At 42.9% G+C, this 21,746-nt stretch overlaps 2 protein-coding genes across 5 annotated transcripts; both read left to right on the top strand.

Annotated features, from left to right (window-relative positions):
• Nucleotides 1-373: 373 nt before the first annotated feature.
• LOC143420281 (cell adhesion molecule 3-like) lies at nucleotides 374-15,718 on the top strand. Of its 3 annotated transcripts, XM_076888058.1 has the most exons (6): nucleotides 374-995; nucleotides 1,991-2,283; nucleotides 2,391-2,645; nucleotides 3,111-3,154; nucleotides 3,233-3,409; nucleotides 3,553-5,225. In XM_076888058.1, exons 1-5 carry the CDS (start codon nucleotides 934-936, stop codon nucleotides 3,305-3,307), a joined length of 729 nt encoding a protein of 242 aa, XP_076744173.1. In that variant the 5' UTR covers nucleotides 374-933; the 3' UTR covers nucleotides 3,308-3,409; nucleotides 3,553-5,225. The 3 variants fall into 3 exon arrangements, 1 of the variants encoding a protein (XP_076744173.1); XR_013100092.1 differs by lacking the exons at nucleotides 374-995; nucleotides 1,991-2,283; nucleotides 2,391-2,645 and adding exons at nucleotides 15,461-15,529; nucleotides 15,659-15,718 and having other exon boundaries at nucleotides 2,667-3,409; nucleotides 3,553-3,612; XR_013100093.1 differs by lacking the exons at nucleotides 374-995; nucleotides 1,991-2,283 and having other exon boundaries at nucleotides 2,505-2,645; nucleotides 3,114-3,409.
• A 664-nt stretch (nucleotides 15,719-16,382) lies between these two features.
• LOC101480972 (sialoadhesin) lies at nucleotides 16,383-21,746 on the top strand. 2 transcript variants are annotated; one of them, XM_004575161.6, is made up of 7 exons: nucleotides 16,383-16,736; nucleotides 17,032-17,091; nucleotides 17,585-17,968; nucleotides 19,327-19,632; nucleotides 19,706-19,963; nucleotides 20,312-20,393; nucleotides 20,480-21,746. In XM_004575161.6, the coding sequence occupies exons 1-7, from the start codon at nucleotides 16,676-16,678 to the stop codon at nucleotides 20,559-20,561; spliced, it is 1,233 nt and encodes a 410-aa protein (XP_004575218.5). In that variant the 5' UTR covers nucleotides 16,383-16,675; the 3' UTR covers nucleotides 20,562-21,746. The 2 variants fall into 2 exon arrangements, with proteins under 2 accessions (XP_004575218.5, XP_014268654.3); XM_014413168.4 differs by lacking the exon at nucleotides 20,312-20,393.

Here is a 21,746-nt window from a genome sequence, read left to right as displayed (position 1 = left end):
TATGAATGTCGATAAAATAACTATTATCTTTTGTTTTGTGTAAAAATGGCACAATAATTTGTACATTTGAAAGTTTTATCTTGTTAGCTTGCAGTAAGAGTGTAAGAAGCTAGTTTACATGTTAGTTAGCTAATACAGTATTTTGTACTTTCAGTTTTACGATGGTCAAAGAGAAGGCAATGGTCAGAGGCCATTCTTCAATAAATCAGCGCAAAAAGGAAAATAAGTCTGGTTATTGGAGCATCGTTATCTCGCTGTCTAGCTGGTGAAACTAAGAGACTCAGGGCGAGGACAGCATAGAACCATTCAAGGCAACAGCAGAATGTGATCCTCTTCAAATAACAGTCAGAGGTGAATGATTAAGTTTGAATGTTTAATAACAAAATGACAATAACCCACATTCAAATAGTTGCTCTCTGTTCTTTGCATACAATATCTCTTAGAGCTAAAAATAGCAATGTAGGATCAGTGATTGTCCTTACAGATTATTCATGTGCTACATAAAAGTCTTTCCAAAAAAGTCAGGCTGTAAAATGTAAGTGTCACGGTTCTGGGTCCGTTGGACCCAGTATTTTGAGTTTATTGTGTTTTGATTTAAGTTTGCATCAGGGATTGTGTTCTTGTTCTCTTGTCGTGTTATGGTGATGATTATGATGTCTATTATTAGAGTTCCATGTTTCTGTTTATCTGGGTTTAAGATGTGGGTTTAGTTTCATATGTCATTTCCTGTCTGTCTCTCGATGTCGAGCCTGTGTGTGATGTTTTATTGTGAAGGTCTGCGTCTCATGTGAGTGTGTTCAGTTTTACCTCTGTCTCATCTTACTGATTGTTCCCAGCTGTGTCCACCACCTGTGTGTAATTCCCGTGTTTCTCTGTGTGTATTTAAGTCGTGTCCTCCGTCATTGTAGTTGCTGGTCCGTCTGTGTATCAACCATGTCTCACCCGTGTGTTCTCCCTGCTGTCCAGCTCCTCTGCTCGTTCTCATTCTTGTCCAGGTTTGTGCTCTGTAGTTTAGTTGTTTCCAGTCTAGTTTAGTTCGTGCTCCATTTGCTGTTTGTCCATATTTATTTCGTGTTCAATAAACCACCTTCACTTCTCCACTACTGCCTGCGTTTGGATCCTCCTTCATTTCCTCCACACGGCTCCTCTCACTCGCCGTGACAGTAAGTAAATGAATGGATGCAGTTTTCACTATTTTCAAAAACAGGTTTGGTCAGTTAAAGTCTGTTTTAATCTCTGTCTCACTTCATGTTAAATAAGTTCGCAGAAATGGGCTTTTCTGTTTCCAGCTCTACTGAGGTTTGATAGAACTGTCTATGTTCACTGCAGTTTGACCTGAAGGCATGAAGATCATTTTACAGATTTTTTTAAAGTGTGCTTAGATATTCCCCAACTTCTCCCATTCCATTCACACGTTTACTGCTGACAGGCCTCACTCTTTTTAGGTCCATAAATATTTATTATTAAACTTGTTATTTGTTATATATGAAAAGATAACAAAACAAATTGTGGCGGTTGGGTCCTGAGAGTGGTTTTTGGTGATGTGTGTGGCTGGCAGCTGTAGAGCTGCAGCCAACTGTGTACAGCACCCGTGTGTGCAAATAAAGTAAATGCTAAAAAGCATAAACATGTGGACGAGTCTACTGTGTGATTGTTAGACAAATATCTTAATGAGGTAATCTGAAATCAAAATAAAGTAAAAAAAAAAAAAAATCTTAATGAAATTCATTCCAAGTAAATTACAAATGATTATATAAAATATTTCAAAATTAATACCGAAGCGCTGCAACAGCAAACATGTGACAACAGAGTGGTTCGTAATAACAAGTGTAGTGTGCAGTACATTGCCGTATACTGGATTAGTGTGTGTTAAGTGCAGAGTTTAAATAAAAGACTAAATGATTCTACATTTGACAGATATAGTGCATTATATACTGTATTTATTTGTATGTATTTGCAACATCTTCAAAACCACAGATTCTCCTTGGAGGCCCAATATTACAATCCCAGGTGATCTGAAGGAGAAGGAGTCTGTCACTATAACCTGCTCAGCTCTCACTCCCTGTCCACACTCCCCTCCTCAACTCACCTGGAATCTCCAACAAGACTCTCACAACAAAATAGAGGAAAACACAGATGGAAGCTTTACAACTAAAATCCAGCAGAACATCACTCTGTCAGACACGCATGATGGAACGAAGATCAGCTGCTCTGCCAGATATCCTGTGAACCAAGGAAAAGACACCAAGACAGCAGAGACAGAAGAGACTCTCAGTGTTTCATGTAAGACAATCAGAGTTTGTTGTTGTATCCTGTCAACATATCATCATTTATAGGAAGTCAGCTATTTATAATGAATAATGGGGATATGTGTTAATCTTTTTCTCCAGATGCTCCTAAAGACACCTCAGCATCCATCAGTCCATCAGGTTTGGTGTCAGCAGGCAGCTGGGTGAACCTGACCTGCTCCAGCAGAGCCAAACCTCCAGTCAGCAACTTCACCTGGTTCAAGAAGAGCAGAGATGGAGCTGTGAAAGTATCTGAAGGAGAGATTTACAGCTTCAATGGAACAGATGGAGGAGTTTATTACTGTGTGGCCACTAATGATCTGGGTAATCAGACATCAGCAGAGATTCATCTAACAGGTAAACACAGACAGCAGCACAAGAATCAACTATGTTAATAAAATGTATGCAGAATTATGATTAACAGGTTTGGATTTAACAAAGAAAGTTTGGTGAGAATAAACATATTCACAGAAATAAGAGCATTGCAAACAGGTTGTAAGAGCTTAATGGTGTCCTTCTAAAATTCCAGTGCAAACAGAGAAAGTAGAAATAAAGTGCTAATAATACATTATTGCACATGATCTTCTGCATATTTATTTTTTTGAAATCAGGAAACATGGCGGCTCAAACGCTAAAAAAGTTTGGTCATACGTTACGAGAACGGATGACAACAGGGCAACTTGCAATACTTGCTAAGTAGCTATTTCATTTAAGGGAGGAAACACTACGAATATGCAAAAGCATTTGCTCACAAAACACGCGATAACCTTAAATGAATGTCATGTTTTTAATTCCACTCCGGACTCGTGAATCTCAACCCAGCAGCAGCGGTAACGTTTGCACGTCCTCTCCCGTTAATGCGGCAGGTAAATAATCAACTAACAGTGCATATTATGTTAGCGCGATCTGCCTTATTACAAAACCTGCCATTACTGTGCATTTAGGTGACCATGATGAGAGAGACAGACAGAGTCTGGCTGGCTCAGATGCTGGCAGTTCTTGCTGCAGTCTACCGGTAGCGTCTCCTTTCAGGCCAGGATAGACGAATGTCACCGAGCAGTGACTAAGTTTTTGGTCAAAGGCTTGCACCCATTTGCCACAGCAGATGCCCTCGATTTTTGGTAAGTGAATGTGTTTAATTGTAGGCAGGTTTCATTACTGGATATTCTTGTGTAATTGCTACAGAAAAATTTATGTTATACTTTGTTATTGCTACAGAAGAATATTTATTTTATTGTTTTAAATTTCCAATTTTTTTTCCCAGGGACCCTGTGACACCCCATTGAAGAGCCGTAGGCTGGATCTCTTAAGATCTCACTGTTGGGTTTGTAAGGCCATGTTACTCCTAAATTTCTATCTTGTTCAAAGAGAAGATATAAAATGGTAAATGGCCTGTATTTATATAGCGCTTTACTAGTCCCTAAGGACCCCAAAGCGCTTTACATATCCAGTCATCCACCCATTCACACACACATTCACACAAGATATAAAACAAAGTTCTAAGCTAATCGACCTTAGTGTTCTCCTTTTTTAAAAAGAATCGATAAGAGAATCGATAAAGAATCGAATCGTTAAACAGAATCGAAAATGGAATCGTAAAAATCCTATCAATACCCATCCTTACTCCTAGCACACTGTAGTTGAAGCAAAGGTATTTTAAGAATGCTGTTCATTATTTTACACTTTTATATGGAAACATTTACATGAATAACATTTACCATTTAAAAGCAAAACATATGAAAGCAATCGTGTCTGCCCACCATAATGACAGTTTTCTTATTCTCTATACATCAAAGATGAGTAGATCATGTAATTCCCATCACTTCAAAGGTTTTTCCAGCAAAAACATTGATTAATTGGCACATCAGTGTGAGATAGGATAAATGTGACGTTCATACTGGGAGTTATTAAATATATTGTGTAAGGTTGAGTTTACCATGTTAGACTGTTAAAGACAGCAGCAGGATGTGATGTATTCACAGGTCAAAAGGTGCAAGGCTAAAAAAAACCCCAACACAGATGGGTGATGGCTCAGTGCAGGAGAAATGAGTGTGAAAGTGTCTTTGGTTGAACAAAGGTTGTTAGAAAAGCATTTCTCATGTGGAGTATCACAGCGAACCTGATCAACATGTTCAGGATGTTCATGTCTGATTTATGTATAGTTTGGTATCAGCACTGAGTCATGCTTCCACACAACTCTCAAAAAGCCATTAAAGTGATGCCACATTTAGTTCATTTCCAGTTTTCTTATGGAACGTGTTGCATGTTTATAATTCTGCTAAAATGAAGATGAAGCACACTTATTATTTTTAATAAGAACTTTGGCCTGCAACTTAAACATAACATGTCTTTTTGTATTTATTGACCTTAAATGTCGTGTGCTGGGCTAAGAGGCAACATCGAGTTCCTTTGTAACTGCTTTCATTACACGTCTCATTCTTTTAGAGATCCTTTGTCTTAACCCTTTAGAACCGGTAGGAGCGGACACGCTCCATTTTGCGTAACTATTTTTAAATCCTGGTAGCACTGCAACCACGTGAGCTAGCGCAATAATTTTTTTTGCATATGAAACCGGAGGAGTTGTACTTACATCTTATGCCATCAGCTTGTCCTCGGTCACAGTTTCCTTCCACATATAGCTTTGCAAAAACTGCATAAAAAGCGCTTGTAGCAACAAAAACATAATATTCCAGAAACACGCTTTGCCGATCCGATCAGCTGTTTGTAGCACTTCCTACATCCATCAGCGCGAACTATCACATGACCGCATGACCTGCCCGAAACCGGAAGTGACGCCATTTTGCGGAAATGTAGTTTTTTTTTACCATCGTGGCCTCATGAGCTTATACTTGTGTTTTTAAAAGTTATGTTTGACTTCATGACTTTCTGTGTCGTTTCTGGGATGCTTAGGACTCATATTGCACTGCTGGAAATAGTTTATTTTGATGCATATGCTGTTATTTTGCAAAATATATTTTTTCGTTTTTCCTGTACTATATGAAAATTGGTGTATCTCAAAAATAAAACTATGAAAACACTCAAAATAAATTTCCTTTTGTGGGAAACTAGTTTGTGCAACTTTTTTGTATTTACAGTTTTGAGGGATAAGCCTCTTAAATTTCTCTAACTAGAAATATATGTTAAAAAGACAAAAACGATTTTAAATTTTTTTGTAGTTTATTGCACTTTTTTGCAATTTATGTAATTACTATGCACTTAATGCAGACATATTATTAACATTTGGGCTATAATGGTTGTATTGCTGTATAGCAACTTGAAATGCTCCAAAAAATGGCTCCACAGCATGTAAAAATATAATATAAGCTCTGGCGGACTTGGTTCTATGGTAGGTCTTAAAGCTTCACAATACCTGTGCACCTAAAGTTTACAAGATATAGTGTGATATTCATACTGAGTGATATGAGAGAGATACTCCCTACAGCTTATGACAAAATTTGATTTGATTTGATTGATGACCCTAATCATGACCTTTTGACCTCCCCCCTCCCCCCCGGAAGTGTGTAATTTGATCCCCTAAGCGTGACGAATTGCATCCGGAGAAGGGAGGGGGAAACCCCGGAAGCGCGCCACCTGCCCCTAAGCGTGACGAATTGCATCCGGCGAAGGGAGGGGGAACACCCGGAAGTGTGTAATTTGATCCCCTAAGCGCGCCACGTGTTGTTGGAAAAAAAAGAAAAAAGTTTTTAGAGGGAGGGAGGGGTCTGCGGCAGGGGAGGGGAATAAAAGCAGAGAGGAGGCCGTCACAATTTCTAGGCACAGACGCAAGATGGATCCTTTCATTCTGCAGCCCAGCAGCATTCCTGTGTACTTGGACGGCGAAGAGATCTGCTCTCCCGAGGCCGCTAGCATGGGAGGCAGCAGCAGCGAGTGGTCCTCGTCGATTATCAGCGACACCCCCGTCACTGTATACAGTAACAGATCCGAAGCAACCGCCGCTCCGCGGAAAGAAGGGAAAAATAAGAGTGTCTTTATGTTCCGCAGCCAGATACCGGCACCGAGGAACTTGCGGGGAGAATGGACTCTGCCTTTTGAGGGCTGTGGAAAGTGGGGCTACATATTCAAATACGAGCTGGGAGAGCTTTGGCTCTATCAGCTTAATGAAGGAGAGAGCTTGATGGAATCGAGCAGCCTTGTGAAGCTGACTTCCGGTGACTGGGCCGTGCTGAAGCTGCTGATTGCGCTGGTTATCGGAGAGGCTAACGAGGATTTTCCCATTCCAGAAGAGGAAGATGTTGCCCCTAAAAGACGCCGGAGAGAGGTAGATCCCCCTCCTCCTCCTCCCTCTCCTTCTGACTCCTCTGATGAAAAAGAGTATGATGATCCTCCTGCTGCTGCTGAGAATGATGAAAAACAGCATGATGATCCTCCTCCTGCTGCTGAGAATGATGCAAAAGAGCATGTTGATCCTCCTGCTGCTGAGAATGTTGAGGATAAAGAAAATGTCCCCCCTGTAGAGGATGAATCATCTGATGAGGATGATGATGATCATCTCTACACCGTTACAGAAGAAGAAGATAATGATGAGCCCCTGGCTGAAAAACTTCCAGAAGATGACGATGTTCCCCCGGCTCCAGAAAAAAAAGAGGAGAAAGCAGCCCCTGCTTCAGCCGCTGAGAATAAAGAAAACATTCCCCCGGCTCCAGAAAAAGCTTCGGAAGAAGAAGAAGAAGCTATTCCCCCTCCTCCTCCACGGAACGGGGGCATACGCTTCAGGGACGAGGAACTGATCAAGAATAAAACAATCTTGTCAACCGTCTTGTCTTCAGGAACCACAGCCACGGGAAGATGGAGAATGCGGGCCAGCCTGCGCTCGACGGATGAGTCTGATGCGCCTGACATTTTTGTCATGGAGAAATTCAACCCCGACTGCGGTTTATTTCGCAGCATGATGGTTTTACCCGCCAAAGAGTGGGTCGTAAGAATGCTGGAAGTGAGGAAGGATATTACGATTCTTTTTCAAACTTGCCGCTGCTGGAGAGACGCCGTAGGGGTGAGAAAATCTCTCAGCTTTTGAAAATCCCCGCCCATCCCGGACCACGCCCCCCTTCCTTCTGTTTTAAAAAGGAAGCCCGTTCAAAAAGCCTTTTTTTTAGCTCAGAGAGAGATGGACTCTGCACCCCTGCTTCGCGATGAGGAGGTCAGTTCCTCGGACGAGGGCGAGCTGGTACCCGACACTCCCGGCTACTACGGACCTCTGAAGCGGCGGCGGCGGCAGCAGCAGCATGCCGACGAGATCGACGGCTGGGCGTCTTCTTTATTCATCGACACTGTGAAAACGGCCGTGTATCATCTGGTCAACTTGGTGATCAACAAGTACCGCACCGAGGAATGCAACGGCTGTAAGATCGATCATCCCAGCCAGAGACAACACGAGTGTCTGCAAATCCTGGAGGATGATTTTTACTCCGACAACTATTACAACATCAGAAAGAAACTGCTCACCCCTCGCTTCGTTCCTTCCATTCAACGTCTTCTGATTGCTCAAGACTGATGACGTCAAAGTTGGAACGGTGGCGGAGACTCTGTTTCATGAGCTGAAATCGGTGAGGAAAGTCTTTGACGCCATCACCGAGGCTTATGACAATTTGGTGGGTCAGGATGTAGTTAAAATCGGGGAGCTGCGCTTGGTCACAGAGTGCTACAAAGGATACTGATTCTTATCCTGCATGCATGTATCCTATATTTAACCTTGTTTTTTTTTTATCATGTATTCTGTTTCTTTAAAAAAAAAAAAAAAAAAAACTACCTCGTTTTTTATTCCTGCTTTATTTTTGAAAAAAAAACAAAACAAAAAAAAAAACCATGTATGCTGCTTTTTTTAATCATGTATTCTGTTTCTTAAAATCCTACCTCATTTTTTAATCATGTATGCTGCTTTTTTAAAAAAAAAAGTATCCTGTTTGTTTGTAACCTTTTAGCATGTTTACCTCAGGTTTTTTAAAAAAAGAGTTTTTGTATCTTAATTGTATTCCTGTTTGATTCTATAAGTGTGTTTTATCTCAGGGTTTTGAATAAAAATGTATTCCTGGTTTTTTTTGCATGTTAAACCCTCTGGTTTTGAATAAAAAATATTTTAAAAGCATTCATCTCTGGTTTTTGAATAATGTATTCCTGTTTTCTGCACGTTAAGCCCTCTGGTTTTGAATAAAAAATATTTAAAAAAAAAAAGCATTCATCTCTGGTTTTTGAATAAATAATAAAAGCTGACTCCTGCGACGCTATAACGCAGATGGGCTTTTTATCAGAAGACGGGATGGCTGAGAAAAGAGAGATGAAAAAAGTGTATTACGACCCCCTTCACCCCGGTAGTTTTGGAGGAGTAGATAGACTCCGGCGGGCTGTGGAAGAGGAGACTGGTAAAAAAGTAGATGTCCGCAAGGTGCAAGATTTTTTATCCGAGCAGGACGCTTATACCCTGCAGAGTAAGATTTAAGAGAAATAGAGTGTTTGTGACCAAACCCCTGAAGCAGCTTCAGGCCGACCTGTGCGACATGAGACACCTGTCTGAATACAACAACGGATTTAATTATTTATTGACCGTCATAGACGTTTTTTCAAAAAAGGCTTACGCCCGCCCCCTGAAAAAGAAGACGGGTTCGGAAGTGACTGAAGCTTTCGAGTCTGTGTTGAGAGAGAGTGAAATACCGGAAAATTTACAGACCGATGCGGGAAAAGAGTTTTTCAACAAGAGTTTTCAAGCTCTGATGAAAAATCACGGCATCTCCCATTTTGCGACCACCAGCGACCTAAAGGCCTCGGTGGTGGAGAGATTTAACCGCACCCTGAAAACGAGAATGTGGAGATATTTCACGGCGCGCAATACCAGACGCTATCTGGAGGTGTTGCCCGATCTGTTAGAAGGTTATAACCGCAGTTATCACAGCAGCATTAAAATGACACCTGCCGAGGTGCGCCCTGAGAACGCGGATCGAGTGTTTCGCAACTTGTACGGAACGACCCCCGCCGTCCTAAAATAAAGATGAAATTTAAGAGGGGAGATCTGGTGAGAATATCCAAATTGAGAGGAGTATTTGATAAAAAAATACGAAAAGAGTTTCACGGACGAAACCTTTACTGTGATCCGGGTCCTTCGGCGCTCGCCCCCCGTGTATAAGCTAGAAGATTATGACGGGGAACCTATCGAAGGATCTTTTTACGAGCCCGAGCTGCAGAAAGTGAAACTGACCGAGGACAAAGCGTTTCATGTGGAGAAGATTTTAAAGCGGCGCGCAGTCAGAGGTGAAAAACAGGTTTTTGTCAAGTGGAAAAACTGGCCGGATAAATTCAACAGTTGGTTGAAAGCCTCGGAAGTGGTCGGCGTATAAAAAAGAGACCCCTCGGATCATTCGGCTCATTTCTTTTAATTTTCTCATGGAGTCCGAAGGGTTTTACGTGACCCTGCCTTCCAACGCCAGCAAGGACTTATTTAAAGATAACACCAGCGGCTGCTCTACACGGTGGATCTGGCCAAACCCCTCGAGCTGACCAGAGAATGGACCGTGGGCCTCTGCGAATTTATTTATCCGCGCACCTGGTACAATCTACCGCCGGACGCCTCCTACTTGGAGCTGATGCGAACGACGGAGGAGGAAGCTCAGCCCGTGGTGATTTTAAAATTCGGCAGGGGAGGTCATTACGGACGCGTTAAAGATCTATTGGATCACCTGGTGCCGGCGATCAAAAAGTACGACCCCTCCTTCGAGGCCTCTTTCAACAACATCACCAAACGTCTGGACGTTAAAGGAGACGGGAGCCATAAAATAAAGGTCTTCCCTCCTCTGGCTTACATGCTGGGATTGAAAACGAACGAGTGGTGGACTCTGTCGAAGCGCTCTACCCCCTATCCGTGCGATATGAGCGCGGGCGTATATAACCTGTTTCTCTACACCGACATCGTTCAGTATCAACCGGTAGGTGACAGTTACTCACCGCTACTGAGTGTGCTGAACGTGAAAGGCGATTACGGAGACGTGGGTCAGACATAACACAGTGCATTACCTGCGCGTATCTAAAAAATACATTAAAACCATACGCGTAGAAATTAAAACGGACCGTGACAGATTCGTGGATTTTGTTTACGGGAAAACAATAGTCAAGCTGCACTTTAAACCGGCTTGAGAATGGCGGCGCGTCTCCCACAGGACCCTCACCATTTTGTGAGGTATTACGAGGGGCAGGTGGGCAGATCCCTTCCGGGTTTTTACGGAGCCCCCGTGATGTACGGCAGAGGGATAGGGTCCATCTTCTCCAGGCTGGTTCGTTTCGTGTCTCCTCTCTTCAAAACGGGGTTCGTTTTGATACGCAACAGCGACGCCTTCAGTCTGATGGGAACTCGGGATTCGCAGTTTGCCCTGAAAATAACTTCGGCCTCTCTGTTCGTTAAAAAGGTCACGGTCTCGCCGGCCGTCAGGCTGGGGCACGCCGCGGCCCTGATGAAAGGAAACGCCCTCTATCCTCTTTCGCGCGTTTCTGTGAAAACCTACTCCATCCCTGAAAATTCCAGGATCTGCAACCAAGAGAATCTCTTTCTGGGAGCCATGCCCAAATACGTGGTCCTGGGCATGGTTCATCACGACGCCTTCACCGGGAGGAGGGACCTGTCGCCTTTCAACTTTAGACACAACGACGTGGAGTATCTGGCGTTGTGTCAGGACGGCAGGCAGGTGCCCGCCAAAGCTTTCCAGCCACAGTTTGACCACGGAAATTCGGTCAGGGAGTTTTACCACATGTTTTCCGCCACGGGGAGACACCTCAAAGATTTGCCTCTGAGCATCGACCGCCGGGAATTTAACGAGGGGTACGCCCTGTTTGCCTTTAATCTGGAGCCCAGCGAGGATGCGGACGCCCTGTCTCCCGTCTCCAACGGGAATTTGAGGCTGGAGATGAGATTCAGAGTTCCTCTGCCTCAGACCACCACTCTCATCGTGTACGCCTGCTACGACTCCATTTTGCAGATTGACTCTAAAAGGCAGATGCTGGTGGATTATTACAACGCCCCCCAGCTGATGAGGCAAGAAGCTGGACGGGCTCCTCGGACCCTCCAGCGGAAACAGGAGACAAAGGCCGGAGCAGTCCCTCGGACCCTCCAACGGAGACACTAGACGAAGGCCGGAGCGGTCCCTCGGACCCTCCAGTGGAGACAGGAGACGAAGGTCGGAGCGGTCCCTCGGAACCTCCAGCGGAAACAGGAGACGAGGGCCGGAGCGGTCCCTCGGACCCTCCAGCGGAGACATGGGACGAAGGCCGGAGCGGTCCCTCGGACCCTCCAGTGGAGACACGAGATGAAGGCTGGACGGGCCCCTTGGACCCTCCAGCAGAAGCCATCAGACACGAAGGCAATGGGTACTGTGCTGAGCACTGGCCCTGCTCAGACAGCACTGACACGGAGTCTTTCTCTGAGGGCTGCTTAATCTTCAGGGGTCCAGAATCAGCTGGGGACTGAGACCTAGCCTCTGGGGAAGCCCTGGAGTGCAGAACGGTGCCTGAAGCAGCTAAAGCGCGAGAAACTCCCTGACTGGACCTTAAATTCTCTCCCTGCAAAAAGTGAATGTGTGAGACCGCTATTACTGGAGCCAGAGCTACGGGTAGCGGGGGTACTGGAGCTACTGGGGCCTGCGCTACAGGGGGCACTGGAGCTACGGGGGCCTGAGCTACGGGTGAGGCTGCGGGGCGGCTAACCGAGCTGAGGGAGGCTGCGGGGCAGGTGACACTGGGAGCTGAGCTACTGGAGACACAAGTGACACTGGTGTACTGGAGTGAAGGCAGCGAGGATGCAGTTTCTCTCTTAAGGGAGGATCGAATGATTTAGTGATAAATCTTGATGGGAAAGGATGCTGATGCTGAGAATACCAGGCAGCGAGGGCTTCCAGGAGGGTAGCTGACCCTTCCTTGCCTGGACCGCCCATGCCAAACAGTTCGAAGCAAATCCTGGCCCTCAGAGCTGTTATTAGTTGTTTTAATCTGTTAATGTCCAAAAAACCAGCTGTGCAGAGGGTGGAAGACAAAAAGTCGTCGAAAAAGACCACCTGAAGGAGTCTCTTGGGGGTGTCCTCAGCGTGGATTACGCCCCGGCAGTAATTCCACAACTGCGCAAGATACTGAGACCGTGAGTCCGCAGGATCCATTTGATGGTTGCGTCGTTCTGTCATGGTTGGCTGTGTGGCAGGCGGGCAAGCAGGAGTGGTGGATCCAAAATGCAGGACTCAGACACAGAAGTTCAACTTAAAGTGCAGCTTTATTGCTGGAAACCCTCTTACTAACTAAAGGCATCAAAAGACAAACAAAAACGCTGGTGGACTAAAACACTGAAGCAGAAAACACTGAACTGGAAATAAAACACTGAACTGGAACTGGAACTGGAACTGGAAACAAAACACTGGCAACACGGAGGCAAAACACACACAGCTTGTTGAGGGTACAACGCAACACTGACTCAGAGAAACACAGGGTCTAAATACACTGGGAAGTAACGAGGAGAATGAGACACAGAAGGAGAGCACAGCTGGGGGAAATTAGAACTGACGAGACAAGCAAAGCAGGACACATTCACATAAGACACGGACCTTCAAAGTAAAACAGGAAGGATCACACAGAGACGCGAACTTGACACAGTGGAGACAGCAACTAAGAAACACAGAGACATAAACCATGAGGCAGAGGACTCAAGAACCGAGAGACACAGAGGGGAACTCAAACAAGCAGACATAGACTTACACAGAACAGAGGGGACACAGAGAAACATGAAGGGCAAGGGATCGCAACTAGAAACCATAGAATAACTCACACCAAGTACAATAATACAAAAATCACAAAGAACTAAAACGCTGGGTCAGGAGACCCAGGACCCTGACAAAATCTCCAAGTGTGAGTTTACAGTGTTAAACCTGTAAAGCCTGAAACATGAAACAACTGCCAAAAATGCATTTTTTAATGGAGTTAATTAAAAATAAATCTATATTCATTTGCAAACATGAGTTTTAATTTGTATCATATTTGCTACATTGTTGTTTTGGGCAACTTAATTACAGAAAAAAAAATCGCTTTGATGATGAAGAAGTCTCACAACTCACAAAATCTCATCTCAAATATGACACACTTGGTGTTACAGGTTTAAGAAATAATACTAATCCACTTCCTCTTTTAGCAGGTTAGAAGCAGGAAGGACACAAATGAGTATGCAGACGTTAATCAGTGGATATCTCAGTTCTTGCTTCTTTCTGATATGATGACCACTAGTTTACATCGATTATTGTAATTTTGCTTCATCCATCCATCCATCCATTTTCAACCGCTTATCCGAGGCCGGGTCGCGGGGGCAGCAGCCTAAGCAAAGAGGCCCAGACCTCCCTCTCCCCAGCCACCTCCTCCAGCTTATCCGGGGGAATACCAAGGCGTTCCCAGGCCAGCCGAGAGATATAATCTCTCCAGCGTGTCCTGGGTCTTCCCCGGGGCCTCCTCCCGGTGGGACATGCCTGGAACACCTCGCCCAGGAGGCGCCCAGGGGGCATCCTTGTCAGATGCCCGAACCACCTCAGCTGACTCCTTTCGATGTGGAGCAGCAGCGGCTCTACTCTGAGCCCCTCCCGGATGGCCGAACTTCTCACCCTATCTCTAAGGGAGAGACCAGCCACCCTTCGGAGGAAGCTCATTTCCACCGCTTGTATCCGCGATCTCGTTCTTTCGGTCACTACCCACAGCTCGTGGCCATAGGTGAGGGTAGGGACGTAGATCGACCGGTAAATTGAGAGCTTCGCTTTTACACTCAGCTCCCTCTTCACCACGACGGACCGGTGCAGCGTCCGCATTACAGCAGCTGCAGCCCCAATCCGTCTGTCAATCTCCGGCTCCCTTCTCCCATCACTCGCGAACAAGACCCCGAGATACTTGAACTCCTCCACTTGGGGCAGGAACTCATCCCCGACCCGGAGAGGGCACTCCACCCTTTTCCGGCTGAGAACCATGGCCTCAGATTTGGAGGTGCTGATCCTCATTCCCGCTGCTTCACACTCGGCTGCGAACCGTTCCAGTGCGAGCTGGAGGCCCTCACCTGATGAAGCCAACAGAACCACATCATCCGCAAAAATCAGAGATGAGATTCTGAGGCCACCAAAGCGAAAGCCCTCCGCCACTTGGCTGCGCCTAGAAATTCTGTCCATAAAAATTATGAACAGAACCGGAGACAAAGGGCAGCCCTGGCGGAGCCCATCACCCACCGGGAACGAGTCCGACTTATTGCCGGCAATGCGAACCAAGCTCCTGCAACGGTTGTATAGGGATCGAATGGCCCGTAGTAATGGGCCAGACACCCCATACTCCCGCAGCACCTCCCACAGGACACCCCGAGGGACACGGTCGAATGCCTTCTCCAAGTCCACAAAACACACGTAGACTGGTTGGGCAAACTCCCATGCGCCCTCAAGTACCCTCGAGAGGATAAAGAGCTGGTCCAGTGTTCCGCGACCAGGACGAAAACCGCATTGTTCCCCCTGTATCCGAGGTTCGACTAGCGGACAAACTCTCCTTTCCAGCACCCTGGCATAGACTTTCCCAGGGAGGCTGAGGAGTGTGATCCCCCTGTAGTTGGAACACACCCTCCGGTCCCCCTTCTTAAAGATGGGGACCACCACCCCGGTCTGCCAGTCCACAGGTACTGCCCCTGATCTCCACGCAACATTGCAAAGGCGTGTCAACCAGGACAGCCCTACAACGTCCAGAGCCTTCAGGAACTCGGGGCGGACCTCGTCAACACCAGGGGCTCTGCCACCAAGGAGTTGTTTAACTGCCTTTGCTTCATTTCACTCTAAAACTGTGAGACTAAACGGGGACTTGTTTGATAAGGAAACATTTTATGCTTTTATTTAATGAAACTAAAGCTTTCATTTTGTGATTCTTGTTTTAGTGCACTGACAGACACATTTATGTCATTTTCTTTCCTGGTGATTTAGTTTTACTCACAAAAACAAACTCTGTTGTATTATTACTGTTTTTATATTTCACATTTCAGTTGTTAACAATGGTTCCTTATGAAAGAATGACAGCTCGTATTGCAAAGAGGAAGTTTGGATTATGAATTTGTTTTAAAGAATAATGAACAATCTCTTCAAAATCCATAATTCAAGTAATTAAATATCTGATGTGTGTTTGTAATTCAGGTTTCAACAAGTTCCTGTGTGTGAACACGGTGACAGTCGACATGTTGCTGATTGTCCTCTTTGTTCCAGGTGAGCTGTTTGTTCACTCATTCACAGACATGGAGTCATTTTACAATCTGAATTTTTTTGACATACAAAATCTGAAAGGCCAGTGAAGATAGAGTCAACAATTTATTAATCATGACAGTGTATTTACAGGTGTTTTGACTGATTGTCCTGATGAAGCAGACCTCTCCATAACTGCACCAAAGAAGCTGGAAGCACTGAGTGGATCTTATTTGCAAATCCCATGTAGCTTCAGACCCAAAGACGAACAGACATTTATCAGCACAAGAAAAACCTTTGGAGTGTGGATTAAAAACAATTCTGATATTACCAAAATCAAAAACAATGTGATCTTTAACAGTAGTAGAGCAGTTAGCATCTATCCAATGAGTATTACTGGGAACCTGAGTCAGAGAGACTGCACCACTCTGTTTTCTGATTTAACCACCACCTACACAGACACATACTTCTTCAGAGTAGAGAGTGAACCATTCAAGGCAACAGCTTCTTGTGATCCTCTTAAAATAACAGTCAGAGGTAACGAATTCTTGCTTTTTCATAAGATAAGATAAGATAAGATAAGATAACCTTTATTAGTCCCACACGTGGGAAATTTGTTTTGTCACAGCAGGAAGTGGACAGTGCAAAAGTTATGACGCAAAAATTAGAATACAATAAGAATAAATACAGTACACAGCTGTACAGAATAGAATAAAATAATATACTATATACAGTAGAATAAAATAGAATAAAATATACAATAAGATAAAAATAGAATACGAATGCTATATACAACTGAGTAAAAATACAACGATGCCAGAAAAGATTATTGCACTTAGTGTTATTGCACATGTGTGGATGTGATTCATAGTTAAAGCAAACAATAATTTTGTAGTTTTGTTCTTGATTGTTAGATTTTTTTTCTCTGTCTCTGTCTTTGATGGTTTTTAAGTACTTTGAGACTTTAACGATGTTGTAATCTCTGACTTTCTTTATCAGAGGATATTAACAGGAAGGACAGATAAGTGACCATTTTCCTGCTTCGGTCAGAGCATCATGTGATGCCATGCCCGTAGCAGCTTTGCAACCAAGCAGGCTGGCCTTAGGACACTTTCTTAAAGAGCATGTTCTCCTTCTGAACTTCCTTCTTTTTAACAGCAGTCAGACTACATGGTTCACTGTAACTGGGCTAAAACCCCCTCATTTCGTTGTGAAATCACTTGTTCACTTGGTAAGGAAACATTTCACTGTTACTCTCTAAAACTAATAATTATTTATTCTTTTACTTAAATGAAAGACGCATTAAGTAATTTTAAATGTAATATGTATTAAATTTTACTTAGTTGTGTTGTTGTTATAAATGAACTGTGTGATTATAGATTCAGAGAGATCACTGCTAAGAAAAACAAATGTCGTTAAATAGGGGAAGTTCTCTTGTGAAACAACTTTGTCGGGGCTGTTTTAAAACTTCATGTGTGGAATGATTAGATAAACAGATGTCTTTGTGTTTGTGTGTTAAAATGCAGGGAAGGAGTTTGTGAACATGGTGACAGTCGGCATGTTATCGGTTCTCCTCTTTGTTTCAGGTGAGCCGTTTGTTCACTTATATTGAAATCATTTAAAATGTGAATTTTATTTGGAAGAAAAAGTGACCCTACAGCTACTTTTTCCAACTGTTATTGTCCTAACTTGAAATTGAAATTCTTTAATTGGTAATTTCTCTTTGGTTTGTTTACAAAACAAGAATTTAAATGATTACAGAAGAAGAAGTGGCTGAAGCTACAGCTTGTAACACCTACAGCTTAAGAAAAAATAAAGAAAGTATATTAAATCAACTACACTTTTAATGTCTAATTTAAAAACTGAATCATGACAAAAGAAAAATAAATAATCAGTAACCCTTTATGTCTAATTCAGCTCTAGATGAGCTCTGTTAAAACCTGTGATTTTGTAATAAACACACAGATACAAAAATCAATGTAATTGAATCATTTAATCAAAGATTATGCTTTAAGTCTTGGTGGGACTACAGTACAGTATTAATGTGTGAATAACTTAATCCATAAAATGTATTTACAGGTGCTTTGGCAGACTGTACAAAACAAGCAGCACTCTCCATAACGGCACCAGAGAAACTGGAAGCACTGAGTGGATCTTGTTTGCAAATCCCATGTAGCTTCAGACCCAAAGACGAACAGACATTTATCAGCACAAGAAAAATCTTTGGAGTGTGGATTAAAAATGATTCTAGATTTGGCGAAAATCCAAACAATGTGATCTACAGCAGTAGTGGAGCAGTTAGCACCTATCCAATAAGTATTACTGGGAACCTGAGTCAGAGAGACTGCACCACTCTGTTTTCTAATTTAACCACCACATACACAGACACCTACTTCTTCAGAGTAGAGAGAGAAAGATTCAAGGCGACAGCAGACTGTAACTCACTTCAAATAACAGTCAGAGGTGAGTTATTTTTAATACTTTCATAATAAAACAACAATTCACATTCAGACAGTTGTTCTCTATTCTTTGTCTAAAATATCTCTTAAACTGTAAGTCGGGACAATCACTGTGACTGTAGTGTTCCTTTTAGCTTCATTTCTTTAATGTACAGAAGCCTTCTGTTAGGATGCCTGGGTCGTTGACCCAGGGTTTTTGAGTTTATGATATTATTTATACTTTCTAGTTTTGGTTTCTTTGAGTTCTGTCTTATGGTTTATGTCTCTGTCTTCTTTAGTTGCTCTGTCTCCCCTATCACCTGCATCCCCTTGTCTAGTTCGCGTCTATGTGTATCCTAAGTTCCTATATCCCCGTGTTCAGTCAGTGTTTGTGTCTGCCCTGGTCCCACATCTCTGTTCCCTCTGTAGTGCCTGCATGTGAGTCTGTGTTATGTTTCCTGTTTTACTTTGAAAGTCCATGTCTGATGTTAATGTGTCTGGTTTTGCTTCCCCTTGTCTCGTTAGGCCTGATTTGTCCCAGCTGTGTTTCCCTCCTGTTACCCATTCTCTGATTGCTCCCTCTGTGTATTTAAGCCCTGTGTTTCTTAGTGTCTGCGTCGTGATCTACCGTTTATTTTGCTGTGTGTTTTGCCAGTCCATCGGTGTTAGTTTATTTTGAGATTTTCCAGTTATGTTATATTTTGAGTATCACATTAAAGTCATTTTGAGTTCACGACTGTCTCCGGAGTCTGCACCTTGGGTCCTATTCCTGTCTGCACACAGCCTCACCTAACACCTTCCAGAAAAGTCAGGATGTAAAATGTAAATAAAAACAAAATGAAGTGTTTTTCAAATCATTTACCATCTCAGTTCATTTCCGTTCAGGTCAAAAATATCATACAAAAGATTAAAACTAAGAACTTTGATTGTTTTTTGTGTGTCAGGCTCTCGTTTATGTTATAACAAGACTAACAGATCACTGTTTCATGATGTAGTACTATTGATTTCATTGTGTAACAGGTCTGTACTACAGACAGGCCAGTTTAGCACCTGGACTCTTATACCAAACATAAAAAGCCAGATAGATGCAGTTTTTCACTATTTTCAAAAACATTTTTACTTTTGATCAGTCAGATTAAAACCAGTTTTCATCTTTGTCTCACTTCATGTTAAATAAGTTCACACAGAGGAAGCATCAATGTTTGTTTTCATGTTTTCATTTTCATTGTAGAGTTTTAACTTCAATTTGTGCATCTAGTCATACCAGTGGTTTTCAAATGTGTCCCTGAGCTCATGAAATGAGTCTCTTGGTGAACATCAAATACAATCCAAATTTTGACTTCATTTATTTGTATAAAAACTGTGTTTAATGCAAAACCACAGATTCTCCTTGGAGGCCCAGTATTGCAATCCCAGGTGATCTGAAGGAGAAGGAGTCTGTCACTATAACCTGCTCAGCTCTCACTCCCTGTCCACACTCCCCTCCTCAACTCACCTGGAATCTCCAACAAGACTCTCACAACAAAATAGAGGAAAACACAGATGGAAGCTTTACAACTAAAATCCAGCAGAACATCACTCTGTCAGACACACATGATGGAAAGAAGATCAGCTGCTCTGCCAGATATCCTGTGAACCAAGGAAAAGACACCAAGACAGCAGAGACAGAAGAGACTCTCAGTGTTTCATGTAAGACAATCAGAGTTTGTTTTTTCATCCTGCAAACATATCATGATTTATAGGATATAATTTATTTCTCCAGATGCTCCTAAAGACACCTCAGCATCCATCAGTCCATCAGGTTTGGTGTCAGCAGGCAGCTGGGTGAAGCTGACCTGCTCCAGCAGAGCCAAACCTCCAGTCAGCAGCTTCACCTGGTTCAAGAAGAGCAGAGATGGAGCTGTGAAAGTATCTGAAGGAGAGATTTACAGCTTCAATGTAACAGATGGAGGAGTTTATTACTGTGTGGCAACTAATGATCTGGGTAATCAGACATCAGCAGAGCTTGATTTGACTGAAGGTAACATTACTCAGCAGATTTTTTTTTCATTTCAAAATGTTTTTGATTAGATCCAACAAATGAAGTGTTAAAAGCATTTTTTTTCCATTATTCTATTTTTTGTAATATATGTCAGAAGAAAGCAGAAAGAGAGGTGTGTTTTATGTGAGACTGAATTGTGTTTTATGAACTAAGATTTTACTTCATCCTTCATCAAGACTAAGACCTGAACCTGTGGTTGTTCAGGTCTTATTTGTTAAAGTTATGGTTTTCTTGGATCTTGTTTCACCTTAAATGGTTCTATTTACTGTTAAATGTTCATTCTGTCACATATTGTTTTAATCACTCTAAAATCTTGTTGCATTAAAGGTGGAAACCAGGTTGGTGTCTACACTATAGTGAAGACTGTGTTAATCATAATGCTCGTGAGCACACTGATGGTTTTTGTTTGGTGAGACAAATGTTTCTGTGACACACTTATGTGAAAAAAGAAACAAACTCATCTGTAGTAAAATAAAAAATTTTTTTTTCCTTCAGCTGGTTCAGATCAAGACTCTCCAACAATCCAGAAACTGAAAGCTGCCAGATGAGCAGAGTCACATCACAACACATCAACTAAAGTTTCTTCAGGAGGACAAAATCCACCTGAAAATATCAGTAAATTCACTGCAGTGATGTTCAACAGCTTTGCTTTTTGTGTAGAGATGGTGCTGCAGGAATGGAGACATTTTCTTTGTGGACAAGTTCATGCCGGTCCTCAACTGGACTGAAATTTTTTAATAGGACCTGCTTCACTCTAAGGTCAAGCATTTTTATGGGCTCAAAATGTGGTCATAAATACTTTGTACTTGTAAAAAAGATTTGTATGTGTAAAAAAGATTTGTGTGTGCGTAAAAAAGATTTGTATGTGTAAAAAAGATTTGTGTGTGCGTAAAAAAGATTTTGTATGTGTAAAAAAGATTTGTGCGTGCGTAAAAAAGATTTGTGTGTGGACTTAGAAAAAAAACCCCTGCAAGTTACAAGTATGGATTTTGACCCTATTTTTCTTCCTTTCATCTGATTGGTCAATGTCATGTCAATCACAAATGTAACAATCCAATCAGAGAACAGATGGGTTTGGCTGTTGGAGGGGCGCTTTTTTGAACTGCAGGTCCTTGAAGGGTGATACAGTTTGAAGCTGGAGGATCGCTATATAAATATCCGATAGCAGCTAGGTCCCCTAACTTTCAGTAGCTGTTGAAAGGAAAAAGTTGTGGTTTATCAGTGGTTAGAAATACCATTATTACTTTAGGATTAGTTTAACACAAAGTCAGGGCTGACCCGGGACCATTGCTGTGAGTCACAGTGCGCAGCATAAAAGTCCTTTCACATCGGACGCAGGATGTGCTGCTAATGCTAACTGCTAACTAAAAGCAAAGGATCCAGAATTTGTTGCGCTGGCTGCTGGGCTCTGTGGGTTTTTGCAGCAGCTCTACCTGTACTAGATGCACCTGCTCCTTGTCTTTTCTATCTCTGACTTTATGTCCTCTACAAGAGTTTGTTTCTTTTGCTGGTTCTTCAAATGTTCAATAAAAACATGTATGCTAATTCATAACGAAGAAAGCTTTGTAATGAAGACTGTCATTTCCGAAACACTGCCCGCCCCCACCCCGCGGTCCGCAGCGCTGTTGAAAAGGCTGTGGAAGTCCCTGTATTAAACACGTAGACCTGTGACACAAAAATCACCAAACTCGGACGACCACAGACTGTTTTCCTTCGTGGTGATGAAGGAAAACGCTGGGTTGGCATGTAAAAGGGCATTTAT

The sequence above is a fragment of the Maylandia zebra genome, linkage group LG9 (assembly GCF_041146795.1).
Source record: "Maylandia zebra isolate NMK-2024a linkage group LG9, Mzebra_GT3a, whole genome shotgun sequence".
Classification (NCBI taxonomy): Eukaryota; Metazoa; Chordata; class Actinopteri; order Cichliformes; family Cichlidae; genus Maylandia; species Maylandia zebra.
This window is presented reverse-complemented; position numbering and strand designations above follow the sequence as displayed.